Raw genomic sequence first — 21,605 nt, forward strand, 5'->3', positions numbered from 1 at the left:
AAAGCGAGGACAGTGTAGGAGATGCGTCAATGAACCTGCCAGTTTCGGAAAAAACGTTATTTTTCGACAAATGCTGTATTTTGCCCGACCCTCTAAAAGTGAACGGTAAGAGGTGGAATCTGATCAGTGCTGATGCCTGCAGTAGGTTGTGATCAGACCTCTGTCTCTGCCCCTTTTAAGGTTCGCTTAACTCGCTTCCAAATAAGGAAGCAAACGGCGTGAGCCGTGCACGCGCACCGAGCCGCTCGCGACTCCTATGGCCATATAAGGAAAAAGGCCCTTTCTGCTGTGTCTGCGCCTAGCACCAGTCCTGCAGTTTTCCCTTTGGACACTAGAGGGAGATGCAACGCGGCAAAGTACATAGAAACGTTAGACAACAAGTGAAATGTCTAATTTTCTGTCCCTAAATCGTATTTAATAAAATGAAACGATGGCGCTCAAAGTTTAAAACCGAATACCAGAGAAGAATGAATACATTTTTAAGAAGCTCGAGCTCTGCTGATCTCAGCATTTATCTGTGACTGAGAGGGATCCAATGTTCACCTATCAAGACGGCAGATCTTATGTAAATCAAGACACGGATTCGGAACCACAAATACTCGAGTCGGTGCCGACACCTAGTGTGCAAAACCTGCCCTACATTTCAAGTAACATGAAGTAAAGTAATCAAGTAACATTACTATTTTTTTTTTCATTGCAAAAAAAACCAAAAAAAAAACCACAGGCAAATCACTTGCAAATGACGTTTATTTAATGGGAACATTGCTATATGAATAGAGCTTTTTATATATAAGAAAACCCTGGCAGTTTTAAAGCTATTCATTCGCATTGCCTGAATGAATGAAACTATCATACATAAGCAGAGGAAACAAGAGAGGTTGAAATATGATGTGAGCTGACAGAAATCTGAAAGCAGAGTGGGCATATTACTCAGATTTTCACTGAACAAACAAAAACAAACAGAAATGTTCCCATAGAAGATTGATCTCCTAACACATGTAAATAAAGGTGAAATACAATGTGAGAACAGTTCTTGTAACAGAACCTACTCAACTTGGGCCAAATATTAAAAACTGAGGAAAAGAAAAATTTGATGACAAGTAAGATCGTGCAAAACTACATTGCTTATTTAATCAGCAAAGTAGCATAACAGTTACAGGAGTGGATAAAGGAAAACATGGACAGTCATTAACACTATCAACCAACCAACCAACAAAAAAAAAAAAAAAAAAAAAAAAAAAAGGAAAAAAAACCTTTTGTTTTGAATGACCTCTCAGCACATTGTTTTGTAATTTGGTTAACTACCATGTGGCTACTATTTAACTACAGACCAAGTTTTCAATTTCTTACCACATTTGTTTTTGAAGCACCCTACAATTCAATGTGCTAATTCAGCCAGGTGTTCCCTGACAACCAAATTACTTATCTTTTTAGTTTGCAAAAGATCATAAATCAAACGCAATGTTCAAGTTTGTTGAAAAGATGGAATGTATAAATAATCCCATACAGGTGATGAAGTAACAATGCTCTGTAAATGATACACATTAGTGTTGTTATATTTCTTTTACTGTAGACAAGATTCTCATTATATCAAGTGTTTTAATGAAATCATGGCTTGTCATTTAAACATATAAATATGAAAAAATGTATGTCTAGTGCAACTTCCTGTATGAAAAACTGCCATGAAAGGTGCCTGTGAGTCTTACTACAAAGGGCAAGATCTTTGGTAATATTAAAATAAGTACTTGTAAACAAATTACTTCATCTCCTTTAAGGAGGATAGACCATGTGCAAAAGCAATCTTATGAGAGAAGTTGTCTGATGCACTTTTAATCAGTTATTTTCTTTTTAAAAAAGGTACATTCAGTACATGTTTTATATGATCTAAATAATAGCCATTTTGCATTAAACATTTAGGAGCAAATCAAATAGCCAACCACAAAACATTGAGGAGGCCAAAAATAGTATAGTATTTAACATATACTAAAATATACTGATTGCACCTTTTTTAAAAGCAAAATACTTTGCAACAGAAGACATGTTTAGGTGCCATTTTTGGGAAAGTGTATTAGCAGTATTTGGTGTCAAATGATTGGTTGAATTTGTGTTGTGCTCTATGCATCTCAGGAATCCTTGATTAGCTTAAAAAGCTATCTTGACTTCTTCTCATTTGTAATTGCTCGAGTTCTTGATTTATTCAGCATTCCTGTAGCCTAGACAAAAACAAGAAACAAATGGCAAACATTTATTGGCCAAATAGCATTAAACAATGCATCAATCCATATTTCATTAATTTGTGAAAGCTTACTTTTTGGATAATTCATATAATGTAAAAATATTATTATCCTCTACATACCTGCTCCAGTAACACTCCAGCTGCTTGGTCTATGGCAGTGCCAACATTTCGATACTGGCCAGAGTAGCGAATAAAGGCCCAGGTGAGCATAGCTACCATGGCCACACTCAGCACTAAGTCGCATGCAAATGAAACACTACTCAGGCCGATGACCAATAGAAGTGCAGAGAGCACATACAAGAAACAAACCAGGACGAAAAGCACTGCTGGGGTGCGGAATGCACTGAAAACATTCTTTGACTGAAAAGAGAAAGAAATGTTTTTTATTACGCTTCAGAAAAATCTTATCTTATAATTAATTAATCATTAATTCTGTTCACGCCTTTCACCTCATTGTGCTTGCAGAAAGACTCTAGGAGTTCCTTTATCTCAACCTCTAACTGAGCTTGATAACGGTTGCAGAAATCTTTCCCACCCATCTTCTTTATGTTGCTAAAGTGATGGAGAGCCTCACACATTAAGAAGTTGTGCTTCTCTAGCAAATTGTCAGGGTCCATATAAGGCAGATCTCCACCACACACCTGGCAAAGAAACACCAGCTGACAGTAAGACAAGTCATACACATTCTATCTTTATCACAAATTAAATAATTTGGTAAAGGCTGGGTTTATACTGTTCTGAAGGATAGGTCATAGTCAAATGTTTCTTTAGTATACTGTAGCATTAAGCATCAACACATACTGGATACAATACAATCAATATACAACTAATACAATCAAGATTCTTATAGGACGTGTTTTTATTTATTATTATTTTTTTAGGAAACCAAATGCAGTGAACTAATTCCAAGTCACATACCAACCTTCTCCATATTCTTGTAATACTGGTCCTTAGCAGATGCCACAGCTGCCAAATTGTTAGCCTCAGCTGTAGCCTGCATGAGTCAGCACATAACACTTATGACTGTTCTGAACATGAGCTTGGAATGTAGACAGAAACTGCTTATGCGGGTTGACTTGCAATGAATTAGCATAAAGGTGGTTTCACATTCATTTAGAATTGCTCACACCAAACCAGGACATGAGCAATCAATGGAAATTAGACCTTAACTTTTTTGTACTGTTAGAAAAATGCTTGGTGTGAAAATTAAATCTATAACTTATTTTTTCAGTTTCTTTTATAAATGTGCACAAACAGTTGCACATTTCACAATTCAGGTTATTCATGCCATGTATTATTACCTGCAGCATAGACTTTGGATGTGGTAAATCCTCACCCTGGTATATTTTAATATATGACTGGGGAAAAAAAAGAAGCATATGATTGACACATTATTCCTCCACTGAACACAAACACTAAACACACATCGCCAGATGTATGACTGCTGTGCTCACCTTAAAATACTCCAGCAGGCCCCTGCATGTTACCTTGTTGCCATTGATCTCCTTCACAGCCAGACTTTCAGGGTCTAACAGCATGGGGATAAGGCTGCAGAGCTCTTTTATAAACTCTGGAGCCACATCTAATGCATGGAGAGGAGAAGAAAACGCCAATTTGTACAATGTGAAGATCTAACAGGAGTGCCATCAGCTGCTTAGACTTTTGCTGCACATCTAAAATGTGTAAACCTCAAACAATTATCTATTTTAACTAAATGCAGCAGCATCGCTATACATAAAAATCATGCAGCTGTTTTTTTTCTAGAGTTTTTAAACAATGGTCACAGTCACAATGTATAACAATGGAACATAACAGGCTGGTCTGAGTGTTTAAGAAACCATTGTTGATTTGGGATTTTCGTACACATCAGCACAGTGAACCACCACCCAAAGAAATTAATAAATAAATAAATACACCTTCATAAGAAAGGTCAGAGAGAAAATTGCCAGAATGTTTTTTAACTGACAGGAAGGTTACAGTAACCCAAATAACCACTGTGTTTGTGTTGTCAGTTTCCATTTTAATCCACAGCATCAAACCAAACATATTTAGAGATAATAATAGGCTAAACAGTCTAACAGCACATACCTGGGCAACAAGAGACAACAGTCAGTCAAATGTTCCAAAATCTTTGAATGCGAATGCTTTAAAATTCTTCAGTATTAAGTACTTTAAAGTTTAATAGTTTTATCACCTCAGATAAATGATTCTTTTCAGGTTTATAAAGCATTTTAATCCCACTGTAATTTACTACTTACTTGCCATAATCCTCTACGTGGGCACAAACAGAAATAGAGAAACTGTTAAAACTGCAATGTAAAATTAACCTGGACTCATCCTTAATCTTCCTTACTATTTTGGACAACAGTACGCTACTTAAGAAAAAGTTAGGAGATATTCTTATATTCATTATAAACCCTGGGAAAATAATGAAAAACATATATGACACAGGGACTAAATTGTGACTGTCCAATTAAATGCTAGCAACTTAGCAAAGAAGACATTTCATGGGGACCTTGAAACAATGGGAAAGCAGAGGCCAGTACCGCAGATCTGTCCCTTAAATGAAGGGCTCGTGGCAACCTTCAGGCCGGGGTGTGGTAAGAGGAAGCAGGAAATGGATGTGAAACAGGAATGAATGTGCTTTCTCACGGTTTGTAGCTCCTCATGCTGAGATTCCTTCACCTGAGAACAAAAGACAAGTAAAGCCGTGGCTGTATGTATAGGCATGCATTTAGTTTTAACACTGCTGTAGTGAAATGTTAATACAGGCCTGCTCAATAAAATGTGATGTAATTCAATTATAATAAATGTATTATATAATCCTGTAACATAAAGCCATACATTTGATACTGCACATAAAAATCTTTATTATTCCTTTGAGTACTTAATGACAAGCCTTTTTTTTAAGCATTCCTATACCTGGAGCCGTTTATCCAAGAATTGTTTGCCTCCCTTCAACCCATAGCTGTACTCATAGGGGAAGCTCCAGTCTCTGATTAAAAACATGAGTGACTAAGGAAAGCCAAAGATGGACAAACAAAACAAAAATCTTTTAAATCATTTTTACATTCTTACAGCTTTCAAGACATCTGATATTTCCATGAAATAGAATATCATTTTTGAAACAGATATCATTTTTGTCTTAACACTACATCTCTCCTTACCTGAAAGGGCTTTAAATAGATTTCATCCATTGCCAGTCGGCCATACTCCGTGAACAACTACAGGGGGAAAAAAATGCAGGTTATGGTTCTCAAGCACAATATGGTTTTTCCAATTTTGGGGATATAATCGCTATTCATTCATTATTCATTACAGAAATTAGCCAGTTACTGCAAACTCCAACCTCAAACTCAATATAATTGTAATTAATTAACTATAGCTAAAATAAGGTACAAGACAATTTTTATGAACATAAAACCAAGTACCAACTAAAACTTTATGTATTTCATGGTGAACACACCTGAAGCTGCTGCAAGTCATCTTCTTGGATATTCTGTGAAAGGTTGTATATCTAGAAAAACAAGCACTTATATATGAAAATCAATATGCACCATGTCCCCCAACACAATTGTTCAATTTCACCTTTGGAAAATGTTAAATAACACTATTACTACCTAGTTTTGCCAAACAGTTCACATTCCTGTACCAACTACTGATGCACTAATGTGAAAATGTCACGCTTAAGTCTAAAATCACATTCCACAGCGTGCAGAAATTGTAATTGATATGATATATTTTTTAACCAGCAGTGTTTTTCTAGTGGCTAATATCAGCCTCTCTCACTCACCTGCTTTGCACTTTCTCCTTCATCAGCCTATTATAGGAGCAGAGTGTTAAGTATATAGCCTTAAGCTACAAGTACTGGGCTCTGTGCCGAAAACTACACCTACAGTCCTAAAGTCCTCCAAGTGTATACATTAGTGATTTTATCAAGGTGTGGACCTACTGTGTACAAATCCTGACACACACTAACTAGGAAAATATGTGCTGTATGTATATCTGCACCTGCACTGAGCTGGTCATGGTGCTGAGGGCAAAGATTGTAGCACAGTCTTTCACAGTGGACTGGTGATCAAAGGCTCCCTGTGTGTCCATAAGCAACACTGCCACCTTGAGAAAAAAAAAAATAAAAAATTATAAACTGCCATTGTGCTTGTACTGTTCGCCATTAAACTTAAGAACTGGATAAAAAGCATAACAATTGTGAATTTTGCACCAGCTGAAAAAATGGCCAGAAGTTTCAGAACTCTCTTTTCATTTACTCAAATTTAAAGTAGCAAAAAGTTGAAATCAGCAATAACACAAATGTTTTTAAAATGAAAAATAAATAAATAAATAAAACAGAAATATGAACCACAACTTTAAATTTCTTCATCTTTAAAATTCATAAGCATACAATGAACCACACTGATCTCTCTGTACTTCTTTTCCTCATAGTGAACACTTCACTCCATAGATGGATGCCTGTGGTTTCAGGCTCTGAGCCACCACTCACTAATGCACTAATGTGAAAATGTCTGGTTCAAGTTCCTAGTACACTTACATCAGGTTAAACAGCATACACAAGATAATGTTTAATTAATTATTAATATTTTTAGGCAAATTAGCCTTGTTATTTGTTTTTCATCCTTTCTTTCTCACCTGCCTTGCACTTTCTCCCTCATCAGCCTAGTAAAAAGAAAAACCCAAGTGTTAAGTATACAGCCCAAAGCTATAAGCACTGGGCTCTGTGCCAAATCCCGCAGACTTCCCAGACATGTATACATTAGGGATGTCATCAGGGTGTAGACCTACTGTGTGCAAATCCTGACACGCTAATTCTCTCTTTTCTTTACTACCACCACTGCTTTCATGAGCTTGTATTATGAGCTTTACTGTGCTTACATCTAAGATACCAGAATCTGATTCTAACTAGTTAACAGCTTAACTATTTAAAATCAGCAAAATAAATAATAATGAAAATAAATAAATAAATAAATAAATACATTATTTGTTGACTGTATACATGCAGAGATTGTGTGTTTAAAATGACACCAGACTGATCTCCCTGTACCTCTTTGCCATTACTTTTCCTCATAGTGAAGACTTCACTCCACAGTTGGATGCCCGTGGTTTCAGGCTCTGAGCCGCCCCTCCAAGAGAATCCTGTGAGGGGTTCATTCTCCTGACCAAGCCAGTCCTGTCCAGGCTAATAAACCAGAAAAAATAGCAAATTAGGATAAAGGATAAATACCCATCTTAATTAAATTAGTTCATAGATTTCTAGCCATTGTCTTGGAAGAACTTTGTTTATTTTCATCTATTACTTACCTCCAACACACTTTATTCAACTATTTATCTAATTAATAAAACATCCTAAAATAAACTGGCCATGCCAGGAGCAGGGGGAACACAAAAAATGTGTGAGACATGGGGTGTTCTGTGGACTAAATAATTTACATGGATCATTTTGGGGATTTTGACATTTTACAACTTCACATCTCAAATGCAGAAATTATATAATAAAAAGCCATCAGCTACCAGAGAATGCTAGACATGTTTGTTGTATATTTTTATGTTTTACAATATGAAAGAGTATTAAACTCAGGGTGTCACTTTGACATTTAATAGAAATCTGTGATTCAATTCAATTAATTGTTTATTTGTATAGTGCTTTTAACAATGAATACCATTTTAAAGCAGCTTTTCTGATGTTGTCATACAGTCTCATACAGTCTTAGGGTAAAGTTCAAGGGGATTTGCTTTGCTAGATACCCATCTACACTAAGGAATGCATGAATTAATATGTGCTCACCAGTGATCTCAAAAAGCTATTGAAACTCCATTTTATTGAAATTCTTTTCACCACTTGCACCTACTATACTTGTAAAGCTAATGTGTAATATGGGCTCTTTTCTTATTAGTACGAGTAGCCAATAGATTCTGTTAAAGCCCTAGTCAACATAAAAAATAAAATAAAAAGTTAAATAACACAAGTCCTGCCTAGTTTTGCCAAACAGCTCACATTACTGTACCAGTAATTAGTACTAGTAATACACTGATGTGAAAATGTCTGGCCTGAGTCTAAGTAAAATTACATCAGCATAGACAGCATACACAATTTTTCCAGTGGCTAACATCAGCCTCTCTCACTTACCTGCCATGACCTTTCTCCCTCATCAGCCTATTACAATAACAGTGTTGAATATATAGCCTAAAGCTATAAGCACTGGGCTCTGTGCCAAATCCCAAGTGCCAAGTCCTCCTAAAAGTGTATACATTAGGGATGTCATCAAGGTGTAGACCCACCGTGTGCAAATCCTGACACGCTAATTCTTTCTTTCCCCAACAACCACTGCTGCTTTCATGATGTTGTATTAAGAGCTTTACGGTACTTACATCCAAGACTTCAAAATCTTAACTAGCTTTGGGCATAGTTTTCAAAGGCAAGTTAAAAAGTAAAAAAAAAAAAAAAGGAGAAAAATTAATAAAAAATATTATAGCTAGATAGATGGGAATTCATAACTCATTTATTTTCTGTGGTTGAGGAGATGTATACACCAGACATTTGTTCTCATTGATTTTGAGGTTTCTCAAAAAGACAACAATAAGAAGCAATCGGAAAATGTTGTTAAAGAAAAAGGTGATCAACTTTACAATGCTGTTAAATTAGCCTATTAAAAAAAACTGATCAGTGGATACTATTCTGTGCAACTTATCAGAAGATTTATAGTTCATTGCCAAACAGATTTGGGCTTGGCTGAGATTGGCCCTTCAACTCTGCTCTAGTGGTGTCTTACAAATCCTGACTATGTACTATGACCCCATTCCATTTTTTAAAATTTTTTATAAAGCATGCAGCCAAAGAAAGATAGGGCAACATTTTAGTAAGCGACAATGACTAAACTAACAAAAGTTCCTGCAGCTGCATTTAAACAAATGACACATTTTGTTTGAAGCAGTTAACAGCAAGAGTGTAATTTGTCATGCTATTTCAGTCAAATTGTTTCCTACTTTGAATGAGGCGGCTCCTGGACATGCTTAGTGGATATAAAAAGTCTGCCACTAAGCCAGAACCCTTAACTCCAGTGATGATGATGATGATTTTTTTTTTTAAACACCCTTGATGTTGAAAGAAGATTGAACATTATTAAGCTTTATACTACAGCTCTGCTGAATATCTCATATCATAGAGTCGCTCAATTCACGCATCTATAAGACTTGATCATTTCCATAGTAACAACCTACATAGGGACAAATATGGCAGATTTTCCACATTAATGAAATGAAGCCCATTTAAGAATTTGGGGGAGATTCACAAAGAGTGGACTGCAGCTGGAGTCAGTGCTTTAAGAGCCACCACGCACAGATGTATCAATGAGCTACAACTGACTGATTCCTTGTGTCAAGCCATTCCTGAACCAAAGACAACGTCAGAGGTGTCTTACCTGGGCAAAGGACAAAAAAAACTGGACTGTTGCTCAGTGGGCCAAAGCTGCCTTTCAGATGAAAGGAAAGAACATTTTGCATTTTATTTGGAAATCAATGTCCCAGAGTCTGGAGGAATTGAGGAGAGGCACAGAATCCAAGTTGCTTGAGGTCCAGTGTAAAGTCAGCACAGCCATCTACCAGGAAGTTTTAGAGCACTCCCTCTGCTGACCAGCTCTATGGAGATGCTGATTTCAATTTTGAACAGGACTTGGCACCTGCCCATACTGCCAAAAGTACTAATACCTGGTTTAAGGTCAATGACATCCCTGTACTTGATTTGCCAGCACACGCCCGAACTAAACCCAATGGAGAATCTATGGGGTATTGTAAAGAGGAAGATATGAGACTCCAGACCCAACAATGTAGAAGTGCTAAAGGCCGCGATCAGAGCAACCTGGGCTCACAGACCTTTCTCCTCCATACCACACCGCATTGCTACAGTAATTAACGCACAGGGAGCCCCATGTATTGAGTTCTGTACATGTTCATACTTTTCAGTAGTCCAACATTTCTGTGTTAAAAATCTTTTATTTGTTTATTAATTTTTTATTGGTCTTAAGTAATATTCCCATTTTCGATATACTGAATTTTGGGTTTTCATTAGCTGTAAGCCATAAATCATCAAAATGAAAAGAAATAAACACTTGAAATATATCAGTCTGTGTGTAATGAATCTATATAAGAGTTTCACTTTTTTGTATTGAATTACTAAAATAAATAAACTTTTTATTCATATTCTAATGTATTAAGATGCACCTGTATTTGTGGAGAAACTCAGTTTGCAGATCTTTTTTTTTTTTTTTTTTTTAAGATTCACAGGTTCAAAAGCAAATAATTCTTTCTGCAATGTTAATTTTTTTCATGAAAATCTCTTAAGAGAAAAGCAGTGACATGAATATTTGGGTATAATGAACGGGTCCGTTACGTTCTCAGGCATTGCAGATTTACCAGAAGTCTTCCAACTCTCAGCATTATGTTGTGCAGTTTTGAATCCAGTTTGAAAAGGCAACTAATTTTTTTCCAGACAAATTACCTTTTTTGCAAATTGAAAATTTCTTCTTTGAATTTTTGACCTTGATTCAACTTGATCTTATTTTCTGTTTTTATTAAGTCTTGCATAATCCTGTAGTTGTTTTGCTGTGGGGTTGGGCTCATAAATGTCAACCTTTGATGTTTTCTTAGAAGCATCTATGCCTCACAAGAATCACTGTGGCTGAATAAATTCTGTCTGGCTCATTGAGAAAGAAAATACCATTGATTCAGATTGCGTTTTTCAAATACTTTTCACAAGAAAGTCCCCTGGATACACAATGAGCAGCAGAATTTTTTGAGGTATTGGCATATACTCACTGCCATGGCTTGGCTAAATTCTTAACATGCAATTCTATTGGCAACAAACTAAATAATAAATATATCTTTCAGTGTTCACAGCATCCATTGCTGCAGTCAACTCTGCAGTGTGAAATGGTGATCTGCTAAACTGGTGCTGCACAAGACTTTCCTGTCATAAAAGTACAATGTGCAAGTCTTTCAGAATTTACCAATCTGAGGTATATGACAACTCCATATCCAATTTCACTTGATTCTGGGAAGTGATAAATCTGTGCTGCTATTGTCACACTAAAATAAACTGGCTTTATGCATCTTGCCACACTGAATTCAGCCAATTGATGCAATCTATCTTTTTGCAAATTGTTTAGTAATGTCATCATCACACACCAGACTTTCTTTGCACAACTGTTGCATTAGCATCTTTGCTGGTAATATAACAGGTGCAAGAAATCCCAAGGGGTTGTAGATAGAACTCGCCATTGACATGATTCCTATTCTTGTTACAGGTTGTTCTTTCAAACTGGTCTCAAACTTATACATAGAAGTTGACACACCACAGCACTCCTACAACTCTTTTGGGAGAAAATACATCTTGACTCAAGTCCAAGTCTCTCACATCTTTAACGCTTTCTCTTTCAGGAACAGATACCAACAATACACAACTGTTGCATGCCCACTTGGCAAAATGAAAGCCTTCACTAATAAAGATTGGTGAGACCTTTATACAAAGCACATACTTGATAAAGACTTAAAAGCTCTTGAGGGCTGTGTTGACTGATACAGCAAATGCCTTGATACAGCAGATGCCTTGCTATAGTTTTCCTCTGCTGTTTTCCTAAGGGGAAAGTTAGAGCACTTTGCATCAAAAGATGGACAACGATTTTTCTACTCATCCAAGTCCTGATTTACATCTTCATCTGACCACAACAGAAAGCAAAACAGGTCTGTGCCCTTTTTGAGAAGTTTATCATGGCAACTGACTTTGTTTCCACATTTCTATTAGCTTGCACTCCTTATTGCCTCGGAGAAATTCAACTCAGCATCAATCTAAGGTAATTTCACCTCAATGAGGTGAAGTCCACTTACCAACATTGTAGTGTTGTGTAATGATTTCCACTCTTTTGTTTAAACACTTAGGAAAGTTCAACAAAGTTATTTTCTTCTCCAGTTTACTTACCTCCAAGTCATTGAGCAAATAGTTTTCTACTTGTATCTTAGAGTTCATGGTGCTCAACATGTTCATTTATCAAATTTGGACATTCAACCATCCTGCTAGTGACTAAAGTAGCAGAGGTGCCTGGATCCATTAATACATCAACTACCTCATCACTCTTTTTGGACTTTATTTTAGCAAGTATTATATTAAGAATACCGTTTTCTCCAGCCCTAGTACAGTTGCTTGTTTCATGGCTCACTGTAACAGGGAAAGTATTAACTGTATCAACTTTTACTGTTACTTTCTAGTAATCTTTATTTAGAGTAATGTAACATTTAGCTACATGTAACATAATTGACAACTGATGCTTCTGGTACAGTCTTTTCTTAAATGTCCCTTCACTAAACATCCAAAGCTAAATCCGCTTCTTTACTAAATGTGCAATTTGTCTTTAGATAGTTTAAAACAGAATATTGATCCAAGGTATATCTTTTCTAAAACAATGCACAAGGTTAAATAAAAGCAATATTTACTGATGCATATTTTTTCTTTGTTTTATGATTTTCATTAACCTGATTCGCATGAGTTCCACAACTGTTTTTTCATTCCTTTTCCGCTTGATTCCTTGAAAAGCCTTAGTGTGTTTTTTATTATCGGGCAAAGCATCCAGATCACCAAAATGGGGATTTATTAGTACCTTTGCGTTCCAATCAATAAAGTCACCAACTGTACGAACTTGGCTCTCCTCATACTCAAACATGTGCCCTCAATATTTCAAATTATTTGTAGGCCAGTTTTGAGATGAACATCCTGTTATGAGGATTAACCAACCAGTGTTCTCCATGACAAGGCACCAGGAACAGTGGGAATGCACTTAGACTTTCCATCCTCTGACTTTATCTTAGGCCATTTGAATGTCAATTTCTAGCTCATTTCAAAACCTCTCATGTAACAGTCTCTCCTAAAAGACCTGAACTCTATTAAACAAAAAACATCTCACTGGGGTAAACAAGTTTGTCTTTCATTCCTCCTTAGTATTTCTGTGAAAGCTGTCTGACTTTGTTTTACTTTTTAAAGCGCTACTGTAACAGTATTTTGGCATAAAGTCACTTCTTGTGCAGGCCGTTGCTTTACAGTATTTGTTTTCATCTTACAGGTACACTTGACTGAGTATCATGATGTGACATGAATTTTGCCATTCCTTGATAATACACCTTATTTATCATGCTCATAATGCTTCGGTTTCTTTAATCCACAACTCCATCTATTCCATGAATTTTCCTCAGCACAAGAATTTCACCTGAAACCAGCAAATCTGATCGGCCTCCTGTTCTTCATATTTTAAATACAACATTGATGTATTGTTTTCAGCAAATTCTACAAAAGGTTTTTAAATGTATATTAAAATACATAGTTATAAACATTAAACAAATTAGAGTTTTCCATCAACAATTAAATTTCGTTTGCTTCTACAAATAATTGTCACATTAACTGCCGGTTAACTTGTTCTGAGGCTTCTCTTCCAAGCCCTGGTCACAGAGCGCCCTCTTGCGCTGAGACTGTGTAATAGCTGCGTCGTCTTGCATTTGTAAAAAAAACAATTTTGTTATGCAAATCTACTAACTTAGTGACGCACTACAGCTCTTGTTAACGATAAAGATTATCAATCAATTTTCATTCATTCATAACTTCACTGTGCCCAAAATACTGTACGACGAAGTGTTTGTCAGCACTCCTGCACGCTCCTCCCTTAACAGTCAGGTGCAGGGAAATTGCGGTTTTAAACCGCTTGTCTTCAATTGGAAACAAACCATTTGATTTACATGCACTTTGCCTCCGAGTGTCTTATAATGAGTCCACAAGGGTTGACATTTATTGGTTATCTTCTTTCTCAGCATTTGACGACTCACAGACCATAGCTTCATTTATCATGGTTAATTCTTCCAAGCCAACAAAGAGACACGTTCGTTTTGAGGCATGACATCTTATTAACAAGGTATTTGTACTTTTACTTATTATGATTTACTCAACTCATGATTACGATCAACGTTCAAAAGCTTTGTACGCTTATTTACAGTGTACATCTTATTAACGTGCCCCCAGCATGGCTTTCCCCGTGACGTCACTGGATTTTTTGTGACACCTTGCAAAAATGAGTCGCTGAAACAAGCGCACTAAGAACAAATATAAGGGAAATAAAGAAATATATCTAACATCACATGCTTTTTTTAAATAGAAATTTTGATGATAAATGTACATAATAAAAATATGAAATATGAATCTTACAAGAACTAAAAATGGAGAGCGACTGAGCATGGGTTAGAGGATCAACTGGTGCTATATTCCAAGAGATAACCAACTAATAAAATTTACATGGCTGTTCCATACTATTATTGTTAGAATAATCAAATATGTACGGGCATGTGTTATACACACCCCCATATGAATAATTTCTCTATTCTTTATTGTGTAGTATTCTACACCTTTCTTACTGCACAGCAATTACCAACTGTCAAATCAGGAGGTCTTGATTACTTTTCAATAACAGCATGGCTTTGACAGTAACTCCAGTTGTATTATAGAAAACAGACCAACATTACTGCACTTTGATCTAATAAATGTTCCACAGAACCTAAGCCTGATTATAAATAGATTGTTCAGCCATTGATGTGGATTTTCTATCAGGAGTTGTTCCAACACTGCTCTCAGGAATGAGAGTTTTTGCACTTTTATGTGCTTGTGTTTTGCCTTAAAAAAGACAAACAAATGTCCCTTTAGCTGCTATAACATAAGTAAAAACAGGAACTAACTTGGAAAACAGAAGCCATATACAATTAAAGGTAACTACAACCTTTTTCGAATTGTGGCATTGTTCATCAAATGTAATCCAATAAATGAAACTGTAATCAGACTGAATTTTTTTTCCCCCAAATAACAGCATGGCCCATCATGCATTATTGCCTCCTTATTTCCAAACCCACTGAAACTATAGATTTCTGAAGTAATCCGTTGCACAAGTAAAAGTGATTAGCTCATTTGTAAGGATAAGTGACTGACCTTCCTGTGCATATATCGCAGCATTAAGTCCAGGAGAAAACTCTTTCCCTTGCGAAAAGCACCAGCAACAGATACCACCACCACGTCCATATCTCGGACATTGGGTGCTAGGAGTATGCTTTCAAGTGCTTCCGTGTTCAACCAGAAGGAGTGCTCCTCCTTATTGACGGTCACTATTTGGACCGCTCCAGGTTCAGTTGCCATTTTTGGTTCCCTGCTGTGAAAGACATGTAGAGAGTTAATAACTCAGAGTAAACACAAACAAAGTATTTGTCCTTTTAAATTACGAACTGCTGAACTATCACAAGCATTCTAGAAAGTAACATTTCAGGCAATGAAGGGTCTTCAGTTTTAGTTTTTTTTTTCTTGGAAATGTGTAATGTAGACTCAGAGAGGTTAACAGCATGCTCCACTCCACTCCACTCAGAGATCTACATCGAAGTGAAAGAACGCCTTTGTGTTTTGCCATCATGGCCACCCTCGCCTGTAGGCAAATTAATCCAGTCACCAGCTTCATGCAGTCATTCCAGACCTGTATCATTAAAAAGAGGTTGACTGCTTTGAAAGGTTTCACTACAAGTAATGCAGTCCAACCTGCAGTAGCAGTCTAACCATCTGTATATGTGGAAAATGCCTCAAAATTGCAGTGGAGGATTGAGGTGTGGTAAGTCTACACAAGTGGCAACATGCCACACATTTCTCACTGGTGATTCTGTAGTTCTTTCTTCACAGCTCTTACATGAACGAAGCATCAGGGAGGAGGAAAAACTACTTACTCTCCAAAATATTCATCAAATTATTTGGAATTGGTCGTGTGGGATTCAGTTAAACAAGTTGGAAAAAAAAAAGTCAACACCAACCACACAAGTTATGTAACTAATACATTTTGGCTTACACACAGCTCTCTCCAGATTCTCTGGGCTGGAGTTGTCGGACTGAAGGACCTGTCCAAAAGCAACGTGTCAAGAGCCTCTGTTTTCACTGCTACAAACAGCAAAACGTTATGAAACCTCTACAATCCACTATAATGGGGTAGAGCTCTTTACACAACAAAAACTATTTTTGCCAACTCCGCCTTATTATTCAGCAGTGACCATGGAAACATTGGCAAGTAAACACTTTACGACAGTTTACACTAGTAACAAAGGTCTTTTTTTTCATAGCTAAAGTGCAAATAATATATATATAATCCAAATAATGTGGTTTATCCTAAAAAGAATAAAAATAAAAAGACAAAAAATACCTCAATGTGTAAGAATGCGCTGCAAACTCGTTTAACAACAAAAGCCGACGCCTGAGCATTTCTTTTCCATCTCTAAACACCACACACATTCACCATCCAGCAGTAAAATGTTTTAATATATCTTACCTTTATTATGTTATATATTTTTTTATTTGCCACAGTTTAAAAAACAACCCAGTCCACCGGACTCTGGAAACAATTAGACAACTTTTTTCCTCCGACGCTAAACAGACCTAAAACACCCACACCGCAGTGCTACACGGGAAGTGTAGTTTGTTCGCAAGGGCTCTGCCCTTAATTTCAGGCCTCGCTACGTGTCACAGCCCGGAAATGACAAGTTAAAAGAACTACAGCTCCCGGTATGCACTCTAATACAACTAATCTCACACGCCGGATCGAAATTAGTGTGTTATATATATTTTTTATTTTGACACATTGTGCTTAAAACGTTATTCTTATTATGAAAGAAGGATATAGAGAGTGAGCCCAGGCATTTCACATAAACTACCGCAGGCCATTTGGCGAGCGCCTGTCTATCAAACTTTTTCCTATGAAGGGTTAAAAATCAGACTTGATTAAGGAAATCTCAATCACAAATCTCATTTATGATTTAATACCATTTAAAAACATAAAGTAAGAAATAGAAAATATTTCTCATTAATCTATTTAACTTAACTAAAAAAAAAATCGAAGTCAGAGAAACTTATAATACAATAAGTAACAATCCAATGTATTGTACAATAGAGTTCAATGCCTAATGCAGCTATTTAATGACATCTAATGAGAGACATGAAGACTGGTCCTTATTTTCCAAAGGTTTTTCCAAATATAATTTTTCCATTCTTCTTCTCATATATTCTATGATGGCAATATTAGGCTCTGGTTTAGCCATCTCTGCTCTAGATTATTGACAAACCAGATTTCTTTATTTGCAAAAACGAATCCATTACACTAGGCAAAGCAAAGGTACTCACTGCAGATGTTTATTGCCAAGTGCCTTATATAAACAGAACATTTAGGCATTTTCGAACAAGCTGCTAATCACACCATTAAATGACAATAGAATTGACAGAATACAATATGGTGCACTAAGAATCACAGAAAATGAAACATTTTAACAATTAAATAACTATAGATTAAAAAAGGAGAAAAAAGGTCTTCAGAATAAAATTCTTCTTTGTGTGCACATCCTAATCAATAGGCTGAGTTGTTGGCAGTTTCTCCTTTAATATCACTTTATCATTATAAACCATTAGATGTTATTTATACTATTAGAAAATTAGAAGGTTAATTTGTACAATTTACTTTAAATTGTTAAACTATAAAGATGTATTAGTTCATTAGGTACAACCACCATTTAAGTGCAGTTAAAAAAAAATACATGGCAACCCATGGCAAACAATCTGCCATTTGCAAACCTCACATTTGTTCATGGAAATAGGGCTGTTAATTATCTTATATTATTTGAACAAATTCTTAATGGCTGTTGTACTTGAGTACATTTGATGACTGCTAAAAAATAGTCCATCTCCCAAACAATACCCGATCAGCAATGATCATTTGGTGACATATCACTACACCAGTAATGTTCAGCTACAAAGAGTTACCTATTAATACATATAGCACCCATGCATGACAAGGCAGGTGTACCCAATAGACATACTATTAAACTATGACATAAAAAAAATCTTTCTCTGGCTATAAAAAGTGCAGTCTGATTAACCAGTGGTGGTTTGAACAGTGGTGTATGCTTTCAATCTAAATCTATAAAAAATTATGGAAAGCAAGTATAGTACAGTATAGTTTAAGAACACTTTAGAAATAGTACATAACTGGTATATTCCAGTTGTCTCTAAAATGTCACAAATGACATTTTATTTTTTGTTTTTGCACATTTGATGTGCAAAACTGCAATGCCTGAATGCTGTACACACATAGCCCCATCATTTACCTTTCCAGCACACATTTGACATAAATTTTCTATCCTTGCAAATGTATGGTACATGCTGTCTACACAGACTATATGGCCTTATCCAAGAATTTCTATCAAAATATCAGTGGTTTCCTCCCGCTAAATCAAGCAGAGATCCTGCAGCTTCTTGTGCCTCTGCGTCAAGTTGGAGGATCTCAACTGTTTCCAGGTCCAGGTCGCTGTTCCCAGGCAACACCAGATATTGGTATTGTTCACACTGGTAATAATGGAATTCGATGTAGCCACTATCTGCCAGAGGGTCTTTCTCAGACTCGGTTTCTTCTGTAAGATCTACAGATTGTATGGCCACCAGCTCCTCATGCTCAGGGATCAAAGAGCATGGTGAACTTGAGGACAGAGTTGGGTTATTTGAGTCCAAGTCTGCTATACAGAAAAAAAAATAGATGATTTATACATAGTATAAATACTGAAACCAAACAAAAAATAATATTAAAGCTCTGATTTCCATAATCTTTCCAATTTTATATACTGTGTTTATTTATGTGTACCTTTGCTCCCTTATGTTAAATTAAAGCCTGAATGGTATATCTGTGAAAAGTCTCTAAAGCATATCATCTGTCTATCCAGTTAATTTTGTAAAACAGTACCTAGCTTAAAGGAAATGTGAACACAGGCACAGGCACAGGCTTAAAAACCCGTTTCATAAAGCCTGAGCTAAAAAAGACCAATATAAAGAGGTCTATAGGCTGCCAGGGTCATTCCAGTTTGTTGTTATGACAACAGCACACACAACACAGATCTTTGCAAGAAGTAGAAAACAGTACTAAATATTTGGAATTTTTAGAGTTTCACTATTCAGGGAAATTTTGCAAAACCCTGCACACAGGTACAAGACCAGAATATTTTTCATTACAAAGAAAATCTCTTAACCTGAAATTGCCAAAGAGTCACACATAGCATTCTGGCCATGATCAGCTACCTCCAACCTGTTGCAAAAATAAAGATTATTTCATAAATGAATGCATCAAATAAAATCCAAACTCCAATATATATATATTTTCTCTATTAATTAAAACGTGCAGTATTAAATTATTTAAAATATACTTCCGTTTATAGTTAAATTGAAATTAAACAAACATACTCACAAAACAGGGTTATTCAGCAAACTGCTGTTGTTGCTGTGGCAGTAATGAATTTTCTTAAGCACCTCTAAAAGAGCCGGTCGATATTCTGTACAAACGCACCACAGTGACCCCTTTCCTATGGACTATAATTAAAAGCAAAGATTTTATTGTTAAAATGTTGAAGTCCTGATTTTCAGCATAGGCACAATATCCAGGTTTGTGTACTAATTTGAGAGTTAAAGAAAAAAGAAAGAGAGAGTGAAAGAAAGGTACACACTTGACTCTTGTCTCGCTGTATCCTGCGAAAGCTCTTGCTCAGGGACAGGTTGTGTCGCACTGAATTTCTCCAGCCACTTGGTGCTGTCTTGTAGTAGGGGAAGTTGCTGACAATCCACTCATAGATCCCTCTTACAGGAAGCTTTTTGTCCGGAGAGTCTTCAATGGCCATGAAGATGAGACTGCTAAAAGAGTATGGCGGCTTGGTCAGGGAAGATGGGAGACTTGAAATAGGAGGCGTGTCAAACTGAGAGAATGAGAGCATTTTAGACAGAGGCAGTATGTTTTTCTGCTGCAACCAGTTGAGACAAGTCAGGTCATCTTGATCTGATGGAGTTGATGGACTGAGGCAGTGTGACTTAAGCCCTCCTGAGGTCTGAAGGGAGTGAAAGGGAGAGAACAGAGGCAAAGAAGGTGAAGAGAGAGAGAGTGAGGCAGGTGCTGTTGCAGAGGGCTGAGGAAGAGATGGTGAAAGAGAAAGTGCTTTAGAGGGGTTGTTGGGGGAATGGATAGGAGAAAGGGATGGCAGTGAGTGTGTGTGGTTCTCCATCTGACTCCCAGTTCCAGGACACATGTACACACATCCAGAATCCGGTCTGTAACAACAGAATAAAAACAGCCTTTAAACTCATACAAAGATGCGGAAAAAAAGTGATGTTAGGTGAATTATGAAATAAAATCGGTCATAATACTGTACTTATACACTTCATATGGATTTCACTCTGCTAGAAAGGTCTCAGAAATCTTAGAATAAGTTGGATGGTACAAAATTTTTTTTTTTTTTTTTTTTAATCAGATGCATAAAGTTGAAAGGTCCTAGTGTCCTGTACAAAAACAGACTTTTGGTCAGCAAGTTGGTAAATAATTGAACAAACCAGTAAACCAAGAAATTCAGTCTCTGTCTCACTCTCACACTCTCACACACACACACACACACACACACACACACAATTCCAAGGGCAGTCTACTGAAGAGAAAGGCGGGGGAGGGGAGACAGGATCATATATTACAAATAATTAACAAATCAATCAATGACAAGAAAGAAATATTATAAGGCATCAATTGCACTAATCTAATTAGTTAGTTAGAACAGTGAAAGCACATGGCAATGCAGTTTACATGACAAAATGGCGCTAGAATATTAAGTTACGGTGCGAACAATTACGCACTCCTGATCCTTTCATGTGAGAAATAAATAACTACAGGCAGGAGAAACTTACACCGACTTACTTTCACTTAGGATCCAATGCGCCCACTGCTTTGCCTGGAATCTGTTTAATGAAAATAGAAAAAACAAAATAGAAACTTTGCTTTAAATTAACTAAACGAACAGACACACATCAAAAATATCCCTCACTGTCCAGTCCGCGTTCTCCTCTTTCCCACGTTCCCTTGGAAACCTAAAAGACGCTTTGCAGCCGGCGCGCCTCGAGCGCGAGACCATCCTTAAAGAGACACGGGTCTTTTTTGAGACAGTGGGTATACGTACTATCTTTCAAACCACAACAAACAAATAAATACTAGCGCCAAATGCAGATATACTCGAGGGTTTTTGTTTTTTGGCATGGCTAAAAATCATACATTTGCACACTATTAGAAAAAGTGGTACCATACTACCATACATCTTTTATTGTCACTGGGGTGATAAGTGAAAATGAAATCTTCTGTACATTAAGTGAAACTTTTTCATAAATAGATGCATGCCCTGTAAAAGACAGACACCTTGTATCTCAGTCTCCGTGCCGGAGTTTGGGATTGGGAAATATGGGCTA

At 36.5% G+C, this 21,605-nt stretch overlaps 2 protein-coding genes across 4 annotated transcripts; both read right to left on the minus strand.

Annotated features, from left to right (window-relative positions):
• Positions 1-729: 729 nt before the first annotated feature.
• LOC310736513 (atlastin-3-like) lies at positions 730-16,770 on the minus strand. 2 transcript variants are annotated; one of them, XM_083560050.1, is made up of 14 exons: positions 16,627-16,770; positions 15,258-15,474; positions 7,296-7,430; positions 6,248-6,352; positions 5,703-5,753; positions 5,404-5,460; positions 5,159-5,251; positions 4,783-4,921; positions 3,691-3,818; positions 3,538-3,594; positions 3,159-3,230; positions 2,686-2,877; positions 2,357-2,596; positions 730-2,213 (listed from the first exon to the last, which is right to left on the minus strand). In XM_083560050.1, the coding sequence occupies exons 2-14, from the start codon at positions 15,459-15,461 to the stop codon at positions 2,151-2,153; spliced, it is 1,536 nt and encodes a 511-aa protein (XP_083416176.1). In that variant the 5' UTR covers positions 15,462-15,474; positions 16,627-16,770; the 3' UTR covers positions 730-2,150. The 2 variants fall into 2 exon arrangements, with proteins under 2 accessions (XP_083416176.1, XP_083416177.1); XM_083560051.1 differs by having other exon boundaries at positions 15,258-15,471; positions 16,627-16,746.
• A 692-nt stretch (positions 16,771-17,462) lies between these two features.
• LOC310736515 (forkhead box protein N2-like) lies at positions 17,463-21,235 on the minus strand. Of its 2 annotated transcripts, none has more exons than XM_083560055.1 (5): positions 21,064-21,235; positions 19,835-20,429; positions 19,579-19,700; positions 19,364-19,419; positions 17,463-18,853 (listed from the first exon to the last, which is right to left on the minus strand). In XM_083560055.1, the coding sequence occupies exons 2-5, from the start codon at positions 20,405-20,407 to the stop codon at positions 18,555-18,557; spliced, it is 1,050 nt and encodes a 349-aa protein (XP_083416181.1). In that variant the 5' UTR covers positions 20,408-20,429; positions 21,064-21,235; the 3' UTR covers positions 17,463-18,554. The 2 variants fall into 2 exon arrangements, with proteins under 2 accessions (XP_083416181.1, XP_083416180.1); XM_083560054.1 differs by having other exon boundaries at positions 17,463-18,856; positions 21,064-21,209.
• Positions 21,236-21,605: the final 370 nt, after the last annotated feature.

The sequence above is a fragment of the Silurus aristotelis genome (assembly GCF_946808225.1).
Source record: "Silurus aristotelis genome assembly, chromosome: 14".
Lineage (NCBI taxonomy): Eukaryota > Metazoa > Chordata > Actinopteri > Siluriformes > Siluridae > Silurus > Silurus aristotelis.